Genomic DNA, 19,011 nt, shown 5'->3' with positions numbered 1-19,011 from the left:
CACAACAGACTGCCTAATGTCTCGTTAATTAGGAACTGCATAGTACGATTTCTGACCTACCAAACGAGGTCCTTGAGTATGAATTAAAAAGCCTTGTTCCATCTCTCTGAATAGACCACTGAGTCGCATGCAGAGGCTCTAATGAAAGAACCATAATAGTGAACAAGAGTGGGCTCCACCAAAACCAGCATTCCTTTTACCTTCCTCAATCACTGAAAAGGGAATTAACATACCCCAACACGCTCAGTTATCAGATTTTCATTCTTCTTGCTACCATGACCCCTGATTTAAATTCAAAGTATTCCTTTACAAAATACTACTTCAAAGTACAAAAAAACAAACAACAAACCACTTGTTTCTACAGACAATTTAATTATATCACCATTCTTTGGGTGTTCAGATTTTGTCTTTAATGTCTATTGCATAAAGGGCAGGCTGTTTGTGTATAGAACTGAAATCTGCAAATCTCTACTTTGGTTTCTATGAAAAACCAACAGAGAAATCTCTAGAGTTTATAAGCAGTTTTTCCTTTTCCTCTAAAATTTTTGGCAAAAGAAATGAGAAAAAGAATTCCAGGAATGGAACAAATAGTTCTAAATAAAATTTGCAGACAAATCTGATTTCTACTTTTATATAATAAATGAAATATAAATAATGTCTTGTTCAATTTTCAGAGCATTCTATATAATTTCAGAAAACATTCAAAATATATTCAAAATCAAATATATGGGGAATTTGACAATGTTCACTTTAAAAATAACATGCTATAGTAACTATATGTTACTACATTATTTTATTAAGCAGTTAAATCATTGGTCCTATATAACTGCATACTTAAAATTGGCATATTAAGTCTTAGTTAAGGAATCTACACCTCTGCTGAAATGAAATCTGTAAATAAACCATTCTGTATATTTTACCTGGCAGAGATAGTACTTCCTTCTAGATTAAAAAAAACTTCAACTATATTTATATATACAAAGTATACAATACAAAATTGAGAAAATGACAGATACACACATGTGATAGATCAATTATTTTATGAAAAGAGATAAATGCTATAGAACTTCAAAAATATTATGTGGATTATGTAAATCATCATTCAGACTGAAAACAAACCCAGGATAGCAAGTGGAACTTAAAATTAAACACTCCTCAGACTGCTTACCTTCTGCTTTCATGTAGTGCACAGAATAAGCAATGACTTTGTCTGAATTATAAAGTGGCCTCTCCCAAGCTAAAAGGATGGCTGAACTTGACATGGTTTCAGCATGCACATTATAGGGAGCACTGGGTCGGTCTTCCGACATTACCACAGTCAGTCTGGCTCTAGATAAGATAGATCCTTGGCTGTTCTCAGCCATGCACTGATAAATAGCATCATCTTCAGGGATAATCTGGTTAATTACCAATTTACTGAAGAAAGGAAAAAAATTATTTATTTCAACAAAAAATTCTAAGAATGATGTAAAAATAAAGTTAAACCATTGCTAAGTGTATTCTCACTTTAAATGACAAATATTACTATGAACAATGTTTAGTCAGTTCTATTGAAAAATCTCTATGAATTACTTAAAATTTATTTTATTTTCTGATTCTACATAAATAAGTACTTGTCATACCTAAATCCTTTTTGCTTTAGATGACAGATCACTTTCTTTTTAAAAAGCTGGCTTTCACTAAGAAAGTATATTGCTCTGTAGTAGCATATAATTTACATAATACTGCAATGTTACATAAAATTGAGGCCAACAAACTTTTTTATAGTTTTGTGCAACATAAATGAGAATATTATAATAAGATTCATTTTATAGTAATAAAAGTGAGTTCTTAAAACCATTAAGTTTGAATTGTGGAGGAATTCTTAGACAGTTCTTTCTTTCTCACTAAGAAACTGAGACCCCTAAAGGTTAACATGCTGGCTAATAATTTAGCTACTTGCTTATCAGGACTATAATCCAGGTCTGGGGAACTGTCCAACGTCCATTTCAGTACAGCTATCCACTTCTACGATCCACATCTAAAAGGATCTATGACATGCTGATATTACAATTTTCCTTAGGTTAATTTTTTTTTTATTTTAGTTTTAAATACCAAGATAAACTGAAGTACTTGATATTATGATTATAGCCATTTCACATAAAAATTACTAAAGCCATTACATCTTATCTAAAATAGTAGCAAAGTAACATAGCCTACCTGTTGTACATTTTAATTCTACCATTTGAATGTATCTTTCTTCCATTTTTCAACCATGACATTTTCGGTGAAGGGATTCCTTCTGCCTGACATACAAACCGAGCAGTGCCAGCTCGAGGCCTTGTTAAACTTTCTGGCCATTCAACAAATAGAGGAGGAGCTATTTTTCAAAAAAAAGAAAAAAGAAAAAAGAAAAATTATTTCTGTGGTCCCAACAGGAATGATACAGAGTCAGGGAAGAGTATAGCAAATGATCAAATCCCACCCCTGAAAATATTTGACATTTTGAGCTCCAATCTACACTCTGCATACATCTATTCAGATGCCTTCTTGATGCATAGCTCTGTTAGATGTCTACTGCCCTATGGGTTTCCCCATTGAGACCATCTATATATATCATATAAACACTCTAAACATATGTGTACCACAATCCTACTTAACTAAGCCCAATACACAGCCCTTTATGAATGCATATAGACAATCAACAGATTAAAATTTTAGATTAGTGAATGGGTATCCAAAGTCTTTGTGGGTGAGTGAGGAGGAGATAAGAGGAAAGCCTAAGTAAGAAGGTATATAATGGTATGCAGGCAAAAAGAATACTGACTACAAAATAATAGTTATATTTTAACATAGGACTTTATGTTAAATTTAAATCTAATAATCCTAAAATTGATCATCAGAGTAAGAAACTTCATATCAACCTTCCTGTCAATAACACAAAAATCAAGAAAGGTAGAAGTAAGCCATAAATGAGATAAAACAGCAAACATAAAAATGTAAGACCCTCCTAAATGGAGAACGAAAGAAAACATACCTAATACAGTTAAAGTTGCCATGGCAACTGTAAAGTTACGAGTGCCTGGGATAGTGGCCCGACAAACATATACCCCAGCATGTTGCAGCTTGACATCAGATATCATAAGATTACCATTTCCAAGTACCCGAGTATTAAAGACATCAATAGACTTGTGATCTGTTTTGAAGAGAATACTTCAGTTAAAACAATGTAAAATATGACATAAAATTAATTCAAAGACCACTCTCCAAACAATCCTATCATAAAACGTACAAAATTTTCTATATTAAAACTACTTCTCTACACAGTAAAATGCCAAGAAATTTAAAGCCATCTAATTGCCAAACATGTGTTTTGTATATAAAAACCATTTTATCACTTTTGCTATAATGAACAAAGTTCAAGGAAACGACTTTTTCCCCCTGAGAAGGCGTACCAAGACGGCTCCAAGAAATGATTGGTTTGGGATTTCCTGTGGCCATGCATTCCAAAACAACAGTCTGATGAAGAGATGTTGTTATGTTCTGTGGACCTGCTATAATGGTTGGCGTGTGGAAAAATTTAGATTCCTTAGCTTTGGAGAGAGAAAAAGCAGAATATAAAAATAAATGGTTAATTAAAACATAAGCAAAATGAGTGAAAATACTTCTTCTTATTCATTAAAAAAAAACCAAATTGAGATATAACTTATATAATATACAATTCATCCATTTGAAGTATAATTCAATGGTATTTTCAGAGTGTGTAACCATCACCACAGTTATTTTAAAACATTTTCATCACCCCAAAAAGAAGTCCCATACCCATTAGCAGTCACTTCTCAATCTCCTCTCCCCATAGCCTGGCAACCACTGACTAAGCTACTTTCTGTCCCTTTGGATTTCCTTAGTCTAGACATTTCATAAAAAAGGAACCATATATTACATGGTTCTGTCTTTGTGACTGACTTCTTTTAACGTAATGTTTTCAAGATTCATACATGCTGTAGTTATGTACTAGTACTTCATATCTTTTTATTGAATAACAATAGAATAGTTAATTATAAATACAGAACACATTTTACTTATTCATTCATTAGCTGATGGACATTTGGGTTGTTTCCGTATCATTCATTTTTAATTGCGTTCAGATATTCATTTAATACTCTCACGAATCTTGTTAAGAATTCACGTGACAGTAGGAAAAAGGGAAGGAGTAGAAGAGTGCTTTTGTTTCTATCTTTCAGACCACCAAGTTAACAGAGAGTTACTAAAATGAAAGCAAAGCATTATAAATGTAATTTCAGTCTCAATGTTTTTCAAAGACAATTATTTTTAAAGATTTTATTTATTGATTTAGACAGAGGATAGAGAAAGGGGGTGAGGGGAGTGTGTAGTAGTTGCTTGCTGTATGTGCCTTGAGCAGGCAAGCCTGGGGTTTCAAACCAGTGACGTTAGCATTCTAAAGTCGATGCTTTATCCACTAGGCCACCACAGGTTAGGCTCAAAGACAATTTTTTAACCTCAAAGGATCTTTTAAGATGTAATGTTTTTTGTAAAGAATAAACGCTCATGTGAAGTTTAATGATGTCTAATCCAAGTTTTCTTCCACTATATTCAAGTAAATTTAAATGAATTATTTTAAAATAAAAACTAGCATCTATATATAATTCCATTTTAATAAAATACATATTTCCTTCTTCCTATTTACCTCTCTACCTAATTTTCTGTCTAATTATATTCATGTATGACAAAATATAAAAAATTATATTCATTTAATGTTAACAATCATAATTTCTGAGTTTTTGGAATTGGGGCTATTTTAAAACTATATTATCTCCTTGTACTTTTTTTTTTTTTTCCACTTTTCTGAAGCTGGAAACAGGGAGAGACAGTCAGACAGATTCCCGCATGTGCCTGACCGGGATCCACCCGGCACGCCCACCATGGGGCAACGCTCTGCCCACCAGGGGGTGATGCTCTGCCCATCCTGGGCGTCGCCATGTTGCGACCAGAGCCACTCTAGTGCCTGAGGCAGAGGCCACAGAGCCATCCCCAGTGCCCGGGCCATCTTTGCTCCAATGGAGCCTCGGCTGTGGGAGGGGAAGAGAGAGAGAGGAAAGCGCGGCGGAGGGGTGGAGAAGCAAATGGGCGCTTCTCCTGTGTGCCCTGGCCGGGAATTGAACCCAGGTCCTCCGCACGCTAGGCCGACGCTCTACTGCTGAGCCAACCGGCCAGGGCTCCTTGTACTTTTTAACTTTTATAAACAGTACTGCTTATAATAAACATGCATTATTATCACAAATGTAAATTATGATTTTTCTTAAAATACCAAACTGGAAACAAATATCTCTTTATTGACAATAGACAACTCTGGTGGAAATGGATGGATGTTATTTTCTGTTTTGTACTTTATAAATATTTTTTAAAAGTGAAATAGTTACAAAATATTCAATCTTTCCTAAAGATGTTGACACTAACATAACATAAAACAAGTTAGCCTACTAAAGAAGAGTTGCTTAATTCATAAAATGACAATTTTTTAAATAGATTACAATATTTTCAAAGAAATAAAGTACTACTACTCTATGGCATACTATTACAGCCAGAGAATAAAAATTCATAGCTGTGCCAATAAAAAAGAAAGGAGAAGAAGAAAGAACTTCTGTGAGGTACCTGGAATCACTGTTAGAGAGGCCTCCATGCTCTTACGTCTGTGGGCTACCGTAGCAGCAACACAGCGATAACTTCCGGTATCACTTTGGCCAACATCATAGATCTGCAATACTCCTGTTGGCAGGGCAGTTATCCTGTTATGAGAAGAAAGATGATTCAATTCTTTGCAGTAGATTTAATTTTTTAATTTTAACATACAGTCTATGATAAGATTTAATATATTCAATCTTCTTTTTATTTTCTTTTTTCCAAATGAGAGAAGTGGAGATAGAAAGACAGACTTCTGTATGCATCCCAACCGGGATCCACCTGGCAATCCCTGCCTGGGGCCAAAGCTCTGCCCATCTGGGCCATGTTCACAACTGAGCTATTTTTAGCGCGTGAGGCAGAGGCTCCACAGAGTCATCCTCAGCACTGGGGCTGATGCACTCAAACCAATCAATCCATGGCTGTGGGAGGGGGGGAGAGAGAGAGGGAAGAGAAGAAGGACAGGGAGGTGTAAAGAAGCAGACGGTCGCTTCTCCTGTGTGCCCTGACTAGGAATTGAACCCCGGATGTCCACATGCTAAGCCAACACTCTATCAGTGAGCCAACTGGCCAGGGCAATATTCAACCTTTTCAAAGTGCCAAATGCAATACTTTAAAGACCTTTTAAAATATTAGCTTGATTTGCCCTGGCTGGGTGGCTTGGTTAATTACAGCATGTCCCAAAGTACAGAAGTTGCTGGTTTGATCCTTGGTCAGGGCACATACAGGAACAGCTTGATGTTCCTATCTTTCTCTCTTTCTTTTCTGTCCCTTCCTCTCTTGCTAAAATTAATTTAAAAAAATTAAAAAATAGATTAGATTGATCAGTTGTTTTCATTTGGGCCACTATAGATCTCTAAAACATAAATAACTATGCAATATGTGATTTGTGAAATTTATCAGTCTAATTTTACAGAGTCTCACTTGACATTATAGCTTAGATACAGCTAACTGGTGGTTGATTTTTTTTCAAATTCCTGACTTTTTGTCTCTTAACATATATTCTCCAAGGTACACCTGAATGTAAGTTTTTAAAAAAAATAGGAAAAAAAAAGCACTTCTTTGAATAACTTCTTCCATTTAAGTGCCCTGTCATTTTAGCCAATGATTTTTGCCTACTTAGGAATACTGCTAACTTTTTGAAATTGCTACAAAGTTCTTGATCCTTCAACTTCAATCAACCTTCAGGTCTTAAGGGGGGTGTGCCTGTGTGCGTACACAACGGAGAGGAGACCGGGGAGTGGAAAGCAGGGACAGAAGTGGGCAGCTGCCAGGGCACACGTGGGAGACCCTTTCCACCAGCACTGCTACTGCCAGCAATAAAGGGGTACCTTGGTTTTCCAAATCCTTGGGCCCCAAGCCATCGACTCAGGTGGTCCTATGACTGGAAAAGATACTTGAGAAAAGGAACAAAGCAGTAAGATAGTCTCTCTGAATTCTGATCTGAACCTAAAAAACAGAAATTATGCCCCATGTGCCAGAGACTGATGATATCATTCTTACCTAATTATGAAGTTTCTTTAAGAAGTTGATTATTGACACTATCAATGAAAATGAGTTTCATAAGTATCTTTACCACATATAGTCTCATGATAAAGTCTTCATTACCCCTGCATCTCTCCAAAGGCAAAAGTTGCATTTACCTGTCCATTGATACAGGTAGAGTTGTTCGATTTAATTCCCATGTTATAACTGCCGGTGGGTTTGATGAAATCTTGCATGCAAATCTAGCAATTCCACCTTCTTGGACCTTAGTAGAAACTGGCTGAACTTCAAATGCAGAAATAGCTATAAGATAAAATTTGACAAATTCAGAATAAGTACATGAACTATTTATACTATACTTGGAAATAGCATTATGCTAGATATTATTTATCAGACTTGAGCTCTTGCTCAGATGCTAAGACCATCCCAACATACCACAAAAATAATTTAGGGAATAATTATGGTAAAACCACTGAGCAGTTTCCCAAATCAAGGAGTCTGGTCTTTCCCAGGATGAAATTCTAACCAACTTCTTAAGAAACTTACAACCCGTTTAGAGGAGGAAATTGACATAACTGAAATAAAAAATAAACAATTGATAATGTAATTTAAATACATACTGAACTGAGCAGTACAAACTCCAGATACTGTTGTTATTTCAGAGGAGAGGAAAATCAATGCAAACAGACCAGAGAGTAAGAACCATTTACAGAGGTTAGCTTTAAATTGAGTTTTGAATAATCCACTGGGTTTGGATGAAAGGGGAAAAACAGGAATAACATGAAGGCAATAACAAAAGTTGAAGGAGAGCATAGATAAAACAGATTTGTAGCATGGTACAAATTAAGACAGCCCCAAAGATTTTTGAGCAAAGAGGTGTCATGATAGCAGTATTTGGAAAAATTTTTATCAGGCATTGTTATATATTGTAGATGGACTGAGAAAAGAAGAGTTTCAAGTCACGACGAACAGGCTGTATAAACAGCAATGACAGAACTGCATGGTGGCAGTGAGACGGGTGAGATACTCTAATGAAAACAAGGACTTGGCTCTTTCAGACACAGATATGTCAGTGTTTGGAATCAAATGAGGCTGGTACTGGTGCTGCACACACAAAAAAGAAGACAAATGGTGTCCTGATGAACAAAAGGTAGAGAGACTCAAGAGACTATTTTTAGACTCACATATTTCTAGAGCAAAGCTAAATCTTGAGGTGTTGATATGTCCTAGAGATAATTCTTTACCACATTAGGCAGGCCTCTGGAAACTGGTCGTCAGTGTCCACGGTCTCAGTCCGGCAGAGCCCAGACTCCAGGTGCTAGTGCGGTTTTCCTTCCCTCGACTAAGTCTTCCAGGACACAAAGAAAGAGCCCCAGGGATGGCTGTATTCCATCGCCTCCGATTCCAGTTAAAAAAAATACATGCTTTTATGGTTTATCAATAAAGTGAGAAGTTATGAAAATAAATGCTTCATTAGACTGGAAAGGGTAAAAGGTCACAGAAGGCTAACAAATTCTACCTAGGACTGACTTCATCAATTCTGTAAATGGATCACAGGCCTTTAGAGGAATGGGACAAAGCCAGTAAATAATGGTGAACACAGTTTTAGGGGCATGTATTTCCAAAACGCATGGAATGGGGGTAAAGCAATACTTTTTTGTGTCTGTCACAAAAAGTTTCTGCTTCCTCAAGAACAGTGATTCTGAAACTGCTGTTGTTAGTGGAGCCACAAAGTAAAAAGCATTCTCCTAATAACCGTCATGTGCCTTTTTTATTCTCATTTCTCTCGTGTGTATATAGTGTTTTCCTGACACTACATGATGGGTGACATCACCACAGACTCAAGGCAGAAGCAGGCACCTGTGAGAATCCATATATCTCCTATTAGGCTAATTACAGAGAGTACACAATGCAAAACAAGGCCTCTCCTCTGATTATTTTATTTTGGCAAATAGTTGTTTCATGACATGTGTTATGTTAATATGAAATAAATAAATGTTTTCATTTCAATCAATATTTTTAAAAATTGTTTTAATTTCTAATAATAGGTATCAACAGATATAACCTCCACAGAAGCTCTTTAAGGGTCCTCAAATAAGTTTTAAGAGTACAGTGAAACTATGCCCTGGCCAGTTGGCTCAGTGGTAGAGCATCGGCCTGGTGTGCAGGAGTCCCAGGTTTGATTCCCGGCCAGGGCACACAGGAGAAGCGCCCATCTGCTTCTCCACCCCTCCCCCTCTCCTTCCTCTTTGTTTCTCTCTTCCCCTCCTGCAGCCAAGGCACCACTGGAGCAAAGTCTGCCTCAGGCGCTAGAATGGCTCTGACTGCGGCAGAGTGACGCCCCAAGATGGGCAGAGCATCGTCCCCTGGTGGGCATGCCGGGTGGATCCCTGTCGGGTGCATGCGGGAGTCTGTCTGACTGCCTCCCCGTTTCCAGCTTTGGAAAAATACAAAAAAAAAAAAAAAAAAGTATAGTGAAACTATAAAATGTTTGAGAGCCTCTATTCAAGAACATCAAACTCTATCATTACAATTTTTCTTTTTAATTGCTTCTGTAATTAATTCTAGGATGTTAATCTATTTATAAACATTTTTATTCTGACTCAAACCAATGTCCTACTACCTTACTGAAAAATTAGGGAATAGATGCTTATATTTATCTTCAAAATATCAGGTTCACATTCATAACAGCCTTATTTTTCAATAACAATGTAGGTCATTTTTCTATAATTAACTGAACTATGTCAAACATTCATATTTTTGGAAACTGAAGACCTAAGTTTCCATAAATGTAATGCCTGCTTTATGCAGTACTAATTTTTCTTATTGGTCCCATATTACCTTTTTTATGTGTAAGGGGGTGACTTTTAGTCCTGGTCATCACTGATAATACGTCTATATACAACTTTCTCCATAGCCCCTTGACACCTCTAGGCTAAAATATCTCATATAGTTCAACTTCCCTTCATAAAGCAGTTCTTCCAGCCCCAACTATTTGAACCCCACAATGAATCAAACACCCAATTCAGTATGTTTTATCCCATAAACTCTATATTTCTCTCATTTCTGACTTCTCTCTATCCCTAATAATCTTGTCTTCCATTCAGGCCCTTATCACCTACTGCCTGGAAGTTTGGCAGGAACCTCTTAGGTGATCTCTTTCCTACCATCAGAGTTACCTCCAGAGTGATGGTCAAAAAACGCCAATTTGATTTATATTCCTAATTAATCAATTAGTCCCTGCAAAACTCTCACTTGTTTTCAACCACTTAGAATTAATCATGTTCCATGAACATTGAATATACTATATTTCATACCTGTGAACATTTTATAAATATCTCCTTCTAAAATACCCTCGGTCCCTCTGTCCATCTGATGAAATCCTATCATCATTTATAGCCTTGTTCACTTGTCCCATACTTTGAGAGGTTGTTCCTGACCTTTTTATCTGCAACTTCTGGATATTGCAGGCTTTTATTGCTACCACTATTCCATAGTATTATTCCACTTGTTTATAGTCTTTCTCCCTTTCTAACACTGTGAGCTCACTGAGGGCCAGCAGTGGGTCACAGTCTTAGCAAGATCCCTTAGACAGCAAATAGCACAAACTCAGTACTAAAACAATACTTGTTGAATTGACCTGAAATTAAAAAAAAAAATTCTCCAATTCTATTAGGCCTTTAAACACGGTAGCCAGAAATGTAGAGAGTTTTCCAGGCTTAGGAAAATAATGCTTTTGTTTGTTTGTTTATTATAATTCTAAATGATGCCCAATGTTTGTTTGTTTACTATAATTCTAAATGATGCCCAATGTTTTAGCAGCATTACTTTGAGAGATAAAAATCTGTCTTTTCTCTATTAGAGGATTTTTATAAAGATTCAATAAGCCAATATAATGAGGGCGCTTTATACATTATATGACTTTTTATAAATATTGTGATTATTGAGAATAAAAATAATCATTCTGTTGCCTCAAGTAATCTCCCTCCAACCATGCAAGAAGTTGAGTGCTATTCGTTATTATTAATCTTATCTAACCAAACAAACAATATGATACCCAGAATCTTTTCTTTGAGCCACTCCTTTCCCCACCACCACCAGATGCATAAGTCTGTGACACCCCTATAATTTTTTATTTTAAAAATTAAATTAACTTTGCACTTCAGGTCAAATGCACTAGAACTTTGGAGTTACAAAATTCTGAGAACTAAAAAGCTTTATTGAGATATAAATCCCATAGCATATAATTTATATACCATACAATTCACTCATTTAAAGTATACAATTCAATGATTTTTAGTATCTCTATTTAGAGTTTGAAACCATCTCCATACTCAGTTTTCGAATATTTTCATCACTCCACAAAGAAATCCCACATCCTTTTAGTTACCACTCCATAATCTTTCCATCTCCTCCCACACCCCAGCCCTAGGCAATCACTAGTTTAGTTTCTTTCCTCCCTCCAGCTTTACTAAGATATAATTGACATATGCATTGTATACAATGTGATGATTTGATTGATACACACATGTTGGTAAATGATTACTACATAAGGTTAGTTAATATATCCATTAAGTAAGGGTATTTCTTGATCTCACTCTGGTTGTCAGCAAGGTCTAATGCAAGTTTGAAGATGCTTTTCAATCCTCCCAAACACCTTTATATTTAACATGTCTAATATTTTGGTTCCTTTTGAAAATTCAACCTACTGGCAAAATAATTTTTCCCCAAGAAGACCTAGCTAGATACCCGATTTCTCCATGCATAAGACACACCCTAGTTTGAAAAATTTGGGGTCTTAAAACTGGGTGCATCTTATCCAGTGGTTGCAGAATTTTTTACTTGCATTTCCTGCTTTTTTATGCTTGTTTTTGCACTCATTGTTGAAGACAGTAATTCGTCATCAGACACAGATGAGGACAAGCTAATGGATGGGAGTTTTGACAGTGATGAGGAGCTGTATGAATTTTATGATGACTAAAACTTGAGTTCAATAACTTTATGTAATACATACATTTTTTTAATCAAATTTTGGGGCCCCAAATTATGGTGCGTCTTATACACGGGAGCATCTTATACATGGGAAAATGTGGTACTTCTTGGGAGTCTCATTGGAACCTCTGAGACTGAAGAAAAAGAAGCATTCATCATCCCACAGTGAAAATGAGTTGTCATCTTTCTGTCTGTACCTCCTCCACTTGGGCACCAACCCCACCCTCTTCCCTCACCTCTGTGACTCTGAGTCAGCTGCTGCTTCTCTACCTCTCTCCTCCATATTTCTTTTCTTTTTTTTTTTTTTTTTTCATTTTTCCGAAGTTGGAAACGGGGAGGCAGTCAGACAGACTCCCGCATGCGCCCGACCAGGATCCACCCGGCATGCTCACCCCTCTGGGGCGTCGCTCTGTTGCATCCAGTGCCATTCTAGTGCCTGAGGCAGAGGCCACAGAGCCATCCCCAGCGCCCGGGCCATCTTTGCTCCAGTGGAGCCTCGGCTGCAGGAGGGGAAGAGAGAGACAGAGAGGAAGGAGAGGGGGAGGGGTGGAGAAGCAGATGGGTGCTTCTCCTGTGTGCCCTGGCCGGGAATCGAACCCGGGACCTCTGCACGCCAGGCCGACGCTCTACCGCTGAGCCAACCAGCCAGGGCTCTCCTCCATATTTCTAAAGAAGAATTCATTCTAGTTGCCTCCCCTCTTCTTCTGACTTTATGCCTCAAGCACCTAATGTGCCTTCTTCTCCTGTTATTTTACAGAAGCACTGCCTGTTCTCTTATTTTGCTGACTCCTTTTTTTCAGGCGCTCTCTCGCCTCCTCTGGACCTTCCTTCCAGAGATTCTCTGTTCTTTTCTGTCTCCATGTTCTTCTTGGGTGATCTCATCTAGTTTTAGTTTTCAGCTACATCCATCTGTTGCTGCTGACTCCCCAAAGTCCATCTCCAGCTCAGATCCCTGTCCCCAGAGATTCAGACTCATGGCTTCAGCGGCCTACCAGGCATCTTCACCTGTAAGTTATAGAAGGCACATCTAATTCATCACATCCAAAATGAAATTATCTCTTTTCTCCCAAGCTTATATCTCTCCCTCAATATGTCACACCATTATGCAACTCAACTACTCATCTGAGACAAAGACTACTGACTCCTGCTCCCTCTTCATTTGATCACCTGGCCCACTGATTTTTAACTCCTAAGCATACATCAAATTCATTTCTATGTCCCTGTCTCAACATCTCTCACTGGAGCCACTAAAAGTCTCTTATCTGTTCTCTCTGCTCTCATTTCCCCCCTTCCCCCTGCCCTTCGAAAACATCCTCCAGACAAACACCAGTGTTTGATATGGCTGCACGGGACTCACAAGCAACTTCTATCTATTAATTCAAAGACTTCTAAGGTTAACCTATTACTTCTATAATCAACAAAGAAATCATTTCACAAAAAATGTGATTCCAGCCTGACTGATGGTGGCACAGTGGATAGAGCATCAACCTGGGACACTGATGTTCCAGGTTTAAAACCCCGAGGTTGCCAGCTTGAGAGCAGGCTCACCAGCTTGAGCGTGGGGTCACTGGCTTGGCTAGAGTCCCCCGGTCAAGGCACATATAAGAAGCAATTAATGAACAACTAAAGTGATGCATCTACAAGTTGATGTTTCTCATCTCTTTCCCTTCCTGTCTTTCTCTCTCTCACATGCATGCTTAAAAAAAAAAAGTGATTCCAATTTTTTTTTTCAATTTTAATTTTATTCTCATTTCTTGATAATAGAAATTAAGGCAAAAGAAAACTGAGGCAAAGTATATTGAGACTAAGGCAAAATTTAGCCTTACCTGGTTTATAGAAAAATCAGGAATAAAATCCAGTAAAATACTGGGCATGATTTAGACGGATACAGTACAGCAGTATAGCCTTGCGGTTAAGGGTGCAAATATTAAAATTTATAGATCTGGGTAAGAATCACAGCTCTGCATTTATGAGACCAAATCTCACTAGAGTTCAAATCTCTAGTGGTAGAATTATTTATGGCGATTTTTTTGTAGTTACTTTTTCCTACAAAATACATAATTAAGAAAAAGTAATGGCATTTAAAAATACATTTTCTATTCTTACATGGAGCATGAATTGAAGAGCCTGTCTTCATAAATTTCCTACTATTGCTCTACTAACTGAGAAAATCCCTCATTCTTAATTTTTATCTGCCTCCTTTTTAGTATTTTGAGCTTCTCATGTTTTGGGTAGACATCACCTATGACCTATGGATGCCCAACCAGTGTCCTCATTCTGAAAATTCAAGAAAAAAAAACACATCTAAATAAAAGACTTTTTTCAATAAAACACAACATCTTATTTCAAGACTTAGAAACTTTAGCAAACCATGCAAATATAAATATCTATATTGTAATATACATAACCTCTGTTTCCTTGCAAGTATTTGTTTTTATATTTTGATTTTAAGTGGGGCATTAAGCTAAATAAATGAATACCTCCTTTACAATGAATGTTAGAGTCCCCTAAAACTTTAGCTATGAACTATTTTTGGCATTATCCAAGAAACACTTTGCACTTATTTAAATGGCAAAACGTCTTGCATCCTTGTGGAAATCTCAGCTTTCTCCTTGATGTGGACTTTGTTTCTGCCGGTTAGGTACGATTTTACAAGTCTACAGCCTCCTTGTGAAACCTGACCTCTTTTCTTCCCTCCACAGTCAGTGCTAACATAAACCGAGAGCCCCACAAGAAGTCATTAAAGCTGTGCTGTTAAGAGGCCAGAGCTCTATAAAATGGGCAAGAAACAGGGTCTGAAGAAACATGCGCTGTTCTCAAAAACAACTCTGCAAACACCATAAATGTAAGTGCCTATTTTATTTGTGACTTCCTCCTCTTTACCTGTCGACTTGATCATTTGCCTCTATGATTTATAGTCAGAAAAAAAAAAGGATCAAAGATGCTAAAAGGAAAATGTTCTCCAAACTTTTAGTTGATCAGAAAACAACATATACGTATTTCTGGAAATGCATAACTACAATATTAAGCTAATGTGCCAACCATACTTCTAAAAACTTAATACGTGAAATACTTGATACATGTTGATTCTAAAACCAACTAAAAGTTACAGATACAGTTTGAAATGACCAGCGATTCAATAATTTAAAACAAGTTCACAGACTATTCCCTAATGTAAGAAAAACATCACTTTCTTTTGTAAATTGCATTTAAAATATTCTTACGCTAAACAGAAAATATCTGTCAATCAGAATCTGGATGCGGGGTTTATACAGGTGGTCCTAATGCTGCCGATCAGCCAGGGGTCTGGAGACCTCAGCTGGTCTAGGACTGCATCAGTTGCTACTGCCACACCCCCTCTTTAGGGAGTCCCAAACAGCGAGGGAGCATGGCCAACAGTCACGTTCTAGCGCCTCTGTGCTGTTTCCACAGCTCTAAGCCACCAATCAGTAGTTCTGGGGAATCTTGTAAAGTAGCTTATCAAGAAAACAGGGAATTTCTAGCTCAGACTCTTGAATATCCACAAGTTCAGAGTTCCTCATGAAGTACCATGTTTTTCGCAACATAAGACGCAGGTATTTCCCCCAAAAAGCGGAGGGGAAAATGCCCGTGCGCCTTATGGAGCGAAAAATATGGTATTTTATTAAATATTTTAACACACCATTTGGTTCAGGATATTTTTTTCTTATTTTCCTCCTTACAACTCTAGGTGTGTCTGTCTTATGGTCAGGTGTGTCTTATGGAGCAAAAAATACAGTACGTGTGTGAATATGAACTTAAAGTTTATTCCTGTGACATGGGCCTTTCAAATCATGCATTTGTCTGCTAGAGGCTTTCCTAATCAAAACACAGTAGTTAACTTACTTCATCAGGTCCAACTTACTTTGAGTCTTTATACTTGAAGACTGACCTGCAACAGAACAGGAAGCCAACCAAGAGACCTGACCCAACTAATCCAAGCATCAGTGTAACGGATGCTTTACCTGATTGAGATAAAAAACAACCAAGATACAAGTTTTAAAACAGAAGTTGAAAACTTATGTCCTTAAGATTAAGAAACTACTTTTTACTTTTAAAAAATTTGTTTTACAAAAAATTTCACCTTTTCGTAAAAATAATGTAAGAAGACCGATGTGATCATTATGTCTTGAGTGTAAACCTCTTTTTATTCAGCTGTACTGAGTATGCAATAACTATCATGTAAGTGGCTTCTTACCTGACTTCTAGAAAATTTAGTAGCCTGCTTGAATCTATGGCTATTTTGACAACTAGGTGCTAAGAGGTATGTCTTTGCTTTTCAAAAGTCATATTTAAACCAAAATATGCATCCAAGGAAATGTAAATAAAATGAAGGCTACAAACTTTCTAAGTTGGGAACCAGGGACTTTCAAAAGTAGATACTACATGCAACATTTCCACAGACTAGATTACTTTCCATTCTATTCCTACTGTATCCATACTGAAAGACACCTTTCATATATATCACCTGACAAGTCTTTGCTTCTTTGATATTTTATCAACCTTGTGTTGACAAATGCAAGACTTCGTACTCACAAACTCAATTCCTTTGCCTGGAAAGAAGGATACAAAGCTCCGCAAGTGTACTGCTGTCAGCTGAACCACTCACTGCTGTCCAACAATTGTTATCTGGTTTCAGGAATTTTCTAACTTTCCAAATTATTCAGGTCCTCAACCATTTTCACCCTAGATTGTCAATTTGTTGAGTTCAGGGAATATGTCTGTGTGTTGCTAGGCCCAAAACAGAGCCTTGCATACAACAAGCACTCAACAAAGGTTTCTTAAGTGAATTCAATGAACCAAATCATAAGATGGCCGATCATCCTCCTTCAGGGAGGACAGTCCTTCTTTTGTAAGTTCCGTCCTCCCTCAAAAAGTGTCCTCCTACATGTCCTCCTTTTTTTTTTTTTTTTTTTTTTTTTTGTATTTTTCTGAAGTTGGAAACGGGGAGGCAGTCAGACAGACTCCCGCATGCGCCCAACCGGGATCTACCCGGCACGCTCACCAGGGGGCGATGCTCTGCCCATCTGGAGCATCGCTCTGTTGCAACCAGAGCCGTTCTAGCGCCTGAGGCAGAGGCCACAGAGCCATACTCAGCGCCCGTGCCAACTTTGCTCCAATGGAGCCTTGGCTGCGGGAGGGGAAGAGAGAGACAGAGAAGAAGGAGAGGGGGAGGGGTGGAGAAGCAGATGGGTGCTTCTCCTGTGTGCCCTGGCTGGGGATCGAACCCAGGACTCCTGCACGCCAGGCTGATGCTCTACCACTGAGCAAACCGGCCAGGGCCATGTCCTCTTTTTTGATATTGGAAGACTAATCAGCAAATGTCTGTATTCGATCAATGCAGAGTTGATCCACTGTATGGGATGTGACGTATTTGTATTTGACATGACGATTTTTCAAGGATCAGTACAGTGCAGTGAGATACGATTATGAGACTCATGCGCTCCACACAGGAGACCTTGAGAGAGTGTGCAATATACCGAGCACACAAATGGCTTTGTGTACTTCTTACTGAAACACAACACAGTACATACGACATTGTAGACCCACAATTATTTCTTTCTCAGTGAATATTCAATCATAGACAGGTAAGTACAAATATTTTATTAATTCATTATCTATTTAATAATTTCCAAATATGTATAATTTTATTTACAAGTATTTTCCCAAAATTTGAGTTTTAAAGTGGAAATCTAAGTTCAAACCATATCTATTAATAATGCATTTTGATTAAATAGTTGCATAAAAAAGATGTTTTATAATTAGAAAATGATAAATACACACAAATATCACTCCAAATTAGTGGTTTTGTTTGATATTTAGTTTTGTTAATTTGGCTTCTGGAAAATTCGCCTACCATGATATAATGTTTTCAGTTTCTAATGTGCTTGCATTGTTTGTGTAGCTCTATATTTTATTTTTAATTTTAAATTTCATTTAAGGGATGGAAAAAAAAAGAGACAATGCCACTTCAACAATACATTGATAAAGGAATTTCCATTCCTCATATCAAAGAAAGATATCATTGTTTTCTGCAATATTTGCAGTGGAGAATTTTGTATTGCAGTTGGGGCAGAGCAGTGATAATGAAACACTTGACCACCAACAAACATAAGCGATCATTAGGTGCATCAGCTTTTAGTTGTAAAGTAACAAGTTGTTTTAAAACTTCAAATTATTTTGAAGATGAAAAACAGTTGGCTGTAATGGAGGGAACATTTGTATTTCATACCATAATTCACAAAGTTTTTGTAGTATAGATTGTACAAATAAATTACTGAAAAAGTTTCACAATGCAAAATTTTCATGTGTCAGGACAAAATGCGAGGCTATTTTAAAATCAGTATTTAAAAATTACTGTGACAAAATAGTTACAGAGGACTTGGATACTGCAGCATTTGTAACAATTTTATCTGATACATCAAATCATAATGAAATTAAATTGTATTCAATAATAGTAAGATGTTTTAATGTTACCAAGGGATTTCAAGTAAAAATTTTTAATTTAGAATCCATTGAGGGTGAAACTTCTGAAATTTTGTCAAACCATCTATACAGAGTAATAAATAAAAACAACTTGAAATCCAAAGTTGTTGCTCTAACAGCTGATAATACAAATACAAATGTTGGTGGGCAAAGATGCAAAGGAGTGAATAATGTCTATGTAAAATTACAAGAGTTACGCCAAAATACTAGGAATAGGTTGTAATGCACATATTTTGTCAAATGCAATCAACACAGTGTCATGTGCCATGCCAATAATAACTACAATTTATTTGCATTTTAGTCATTTCACTGTTCGTGTTGCTCCTTTAAAACAATTTTGTGGAGAAGCAA

At 37.0% G+C, this 19,011-nt stretch overlaps 1 protein-coding gene across 1 annotated transcript in view; it reads right to left on the bottom strand.

Moving 5' to 3' along the window:
- Positions 1 to 19,011, bottom strand: part of PRTG (protogenin) — a 170,081-nt gene that overhangs the window by 71,112 nt on the left and 79,958 nt on the right. The window contains exons 3-8 of the mRNA XM_066274954.1: positions 7,323 to 7,467; positions 5,653 to 5,786; positions 3,435 to 3,572; positions 3,017 to 3,175; positions 2,200 to 2,359; positions 1,169 to 1,416 (exon numbers count right to left, since the gene is read on the bottom strand). Coding sequence (XP_066131051.1) covers positions 1,169 to 1,416; positions 2,200 to 2,359; positions 3,017 to 3,175; positions 3,435 to 3,572; positions 5,653 to 5,786; positions 7,323 to 7,467 — 984 coding nt within the window. The remainder of the gene's footprint in view (positions 1 to 1,168; positions 1,417 to 2,199; positions 2,360 to 3,016; positions 3,176 to 3,434; positions 3,573 to 5,652; positions 5,787 to 7,322; positions 7,468 to 19,011) is intronic.

The sequence above is a fragment of the Saccopteryx bilineata genome, chromosome 4, assembly GCF_036850765.1.
Source record: "Saccopteryx bilineata isolate mSacBil1 chromosome 4, mSacBil1_pri_phased_curated, whole genome shotgun sequence".
Lineage (NCBI taxonomy): Eukaryota > Metazoa > Chordata > Mammalia > Chiroptera > Emballonuridae > Saccopteryx > Saccopteryx bilineata.
The sequence above is the reverse complement of the archived record's forward strand: the minus strand, read 5'-3'. Positions and strand labels throughout refer to the sequence as shown.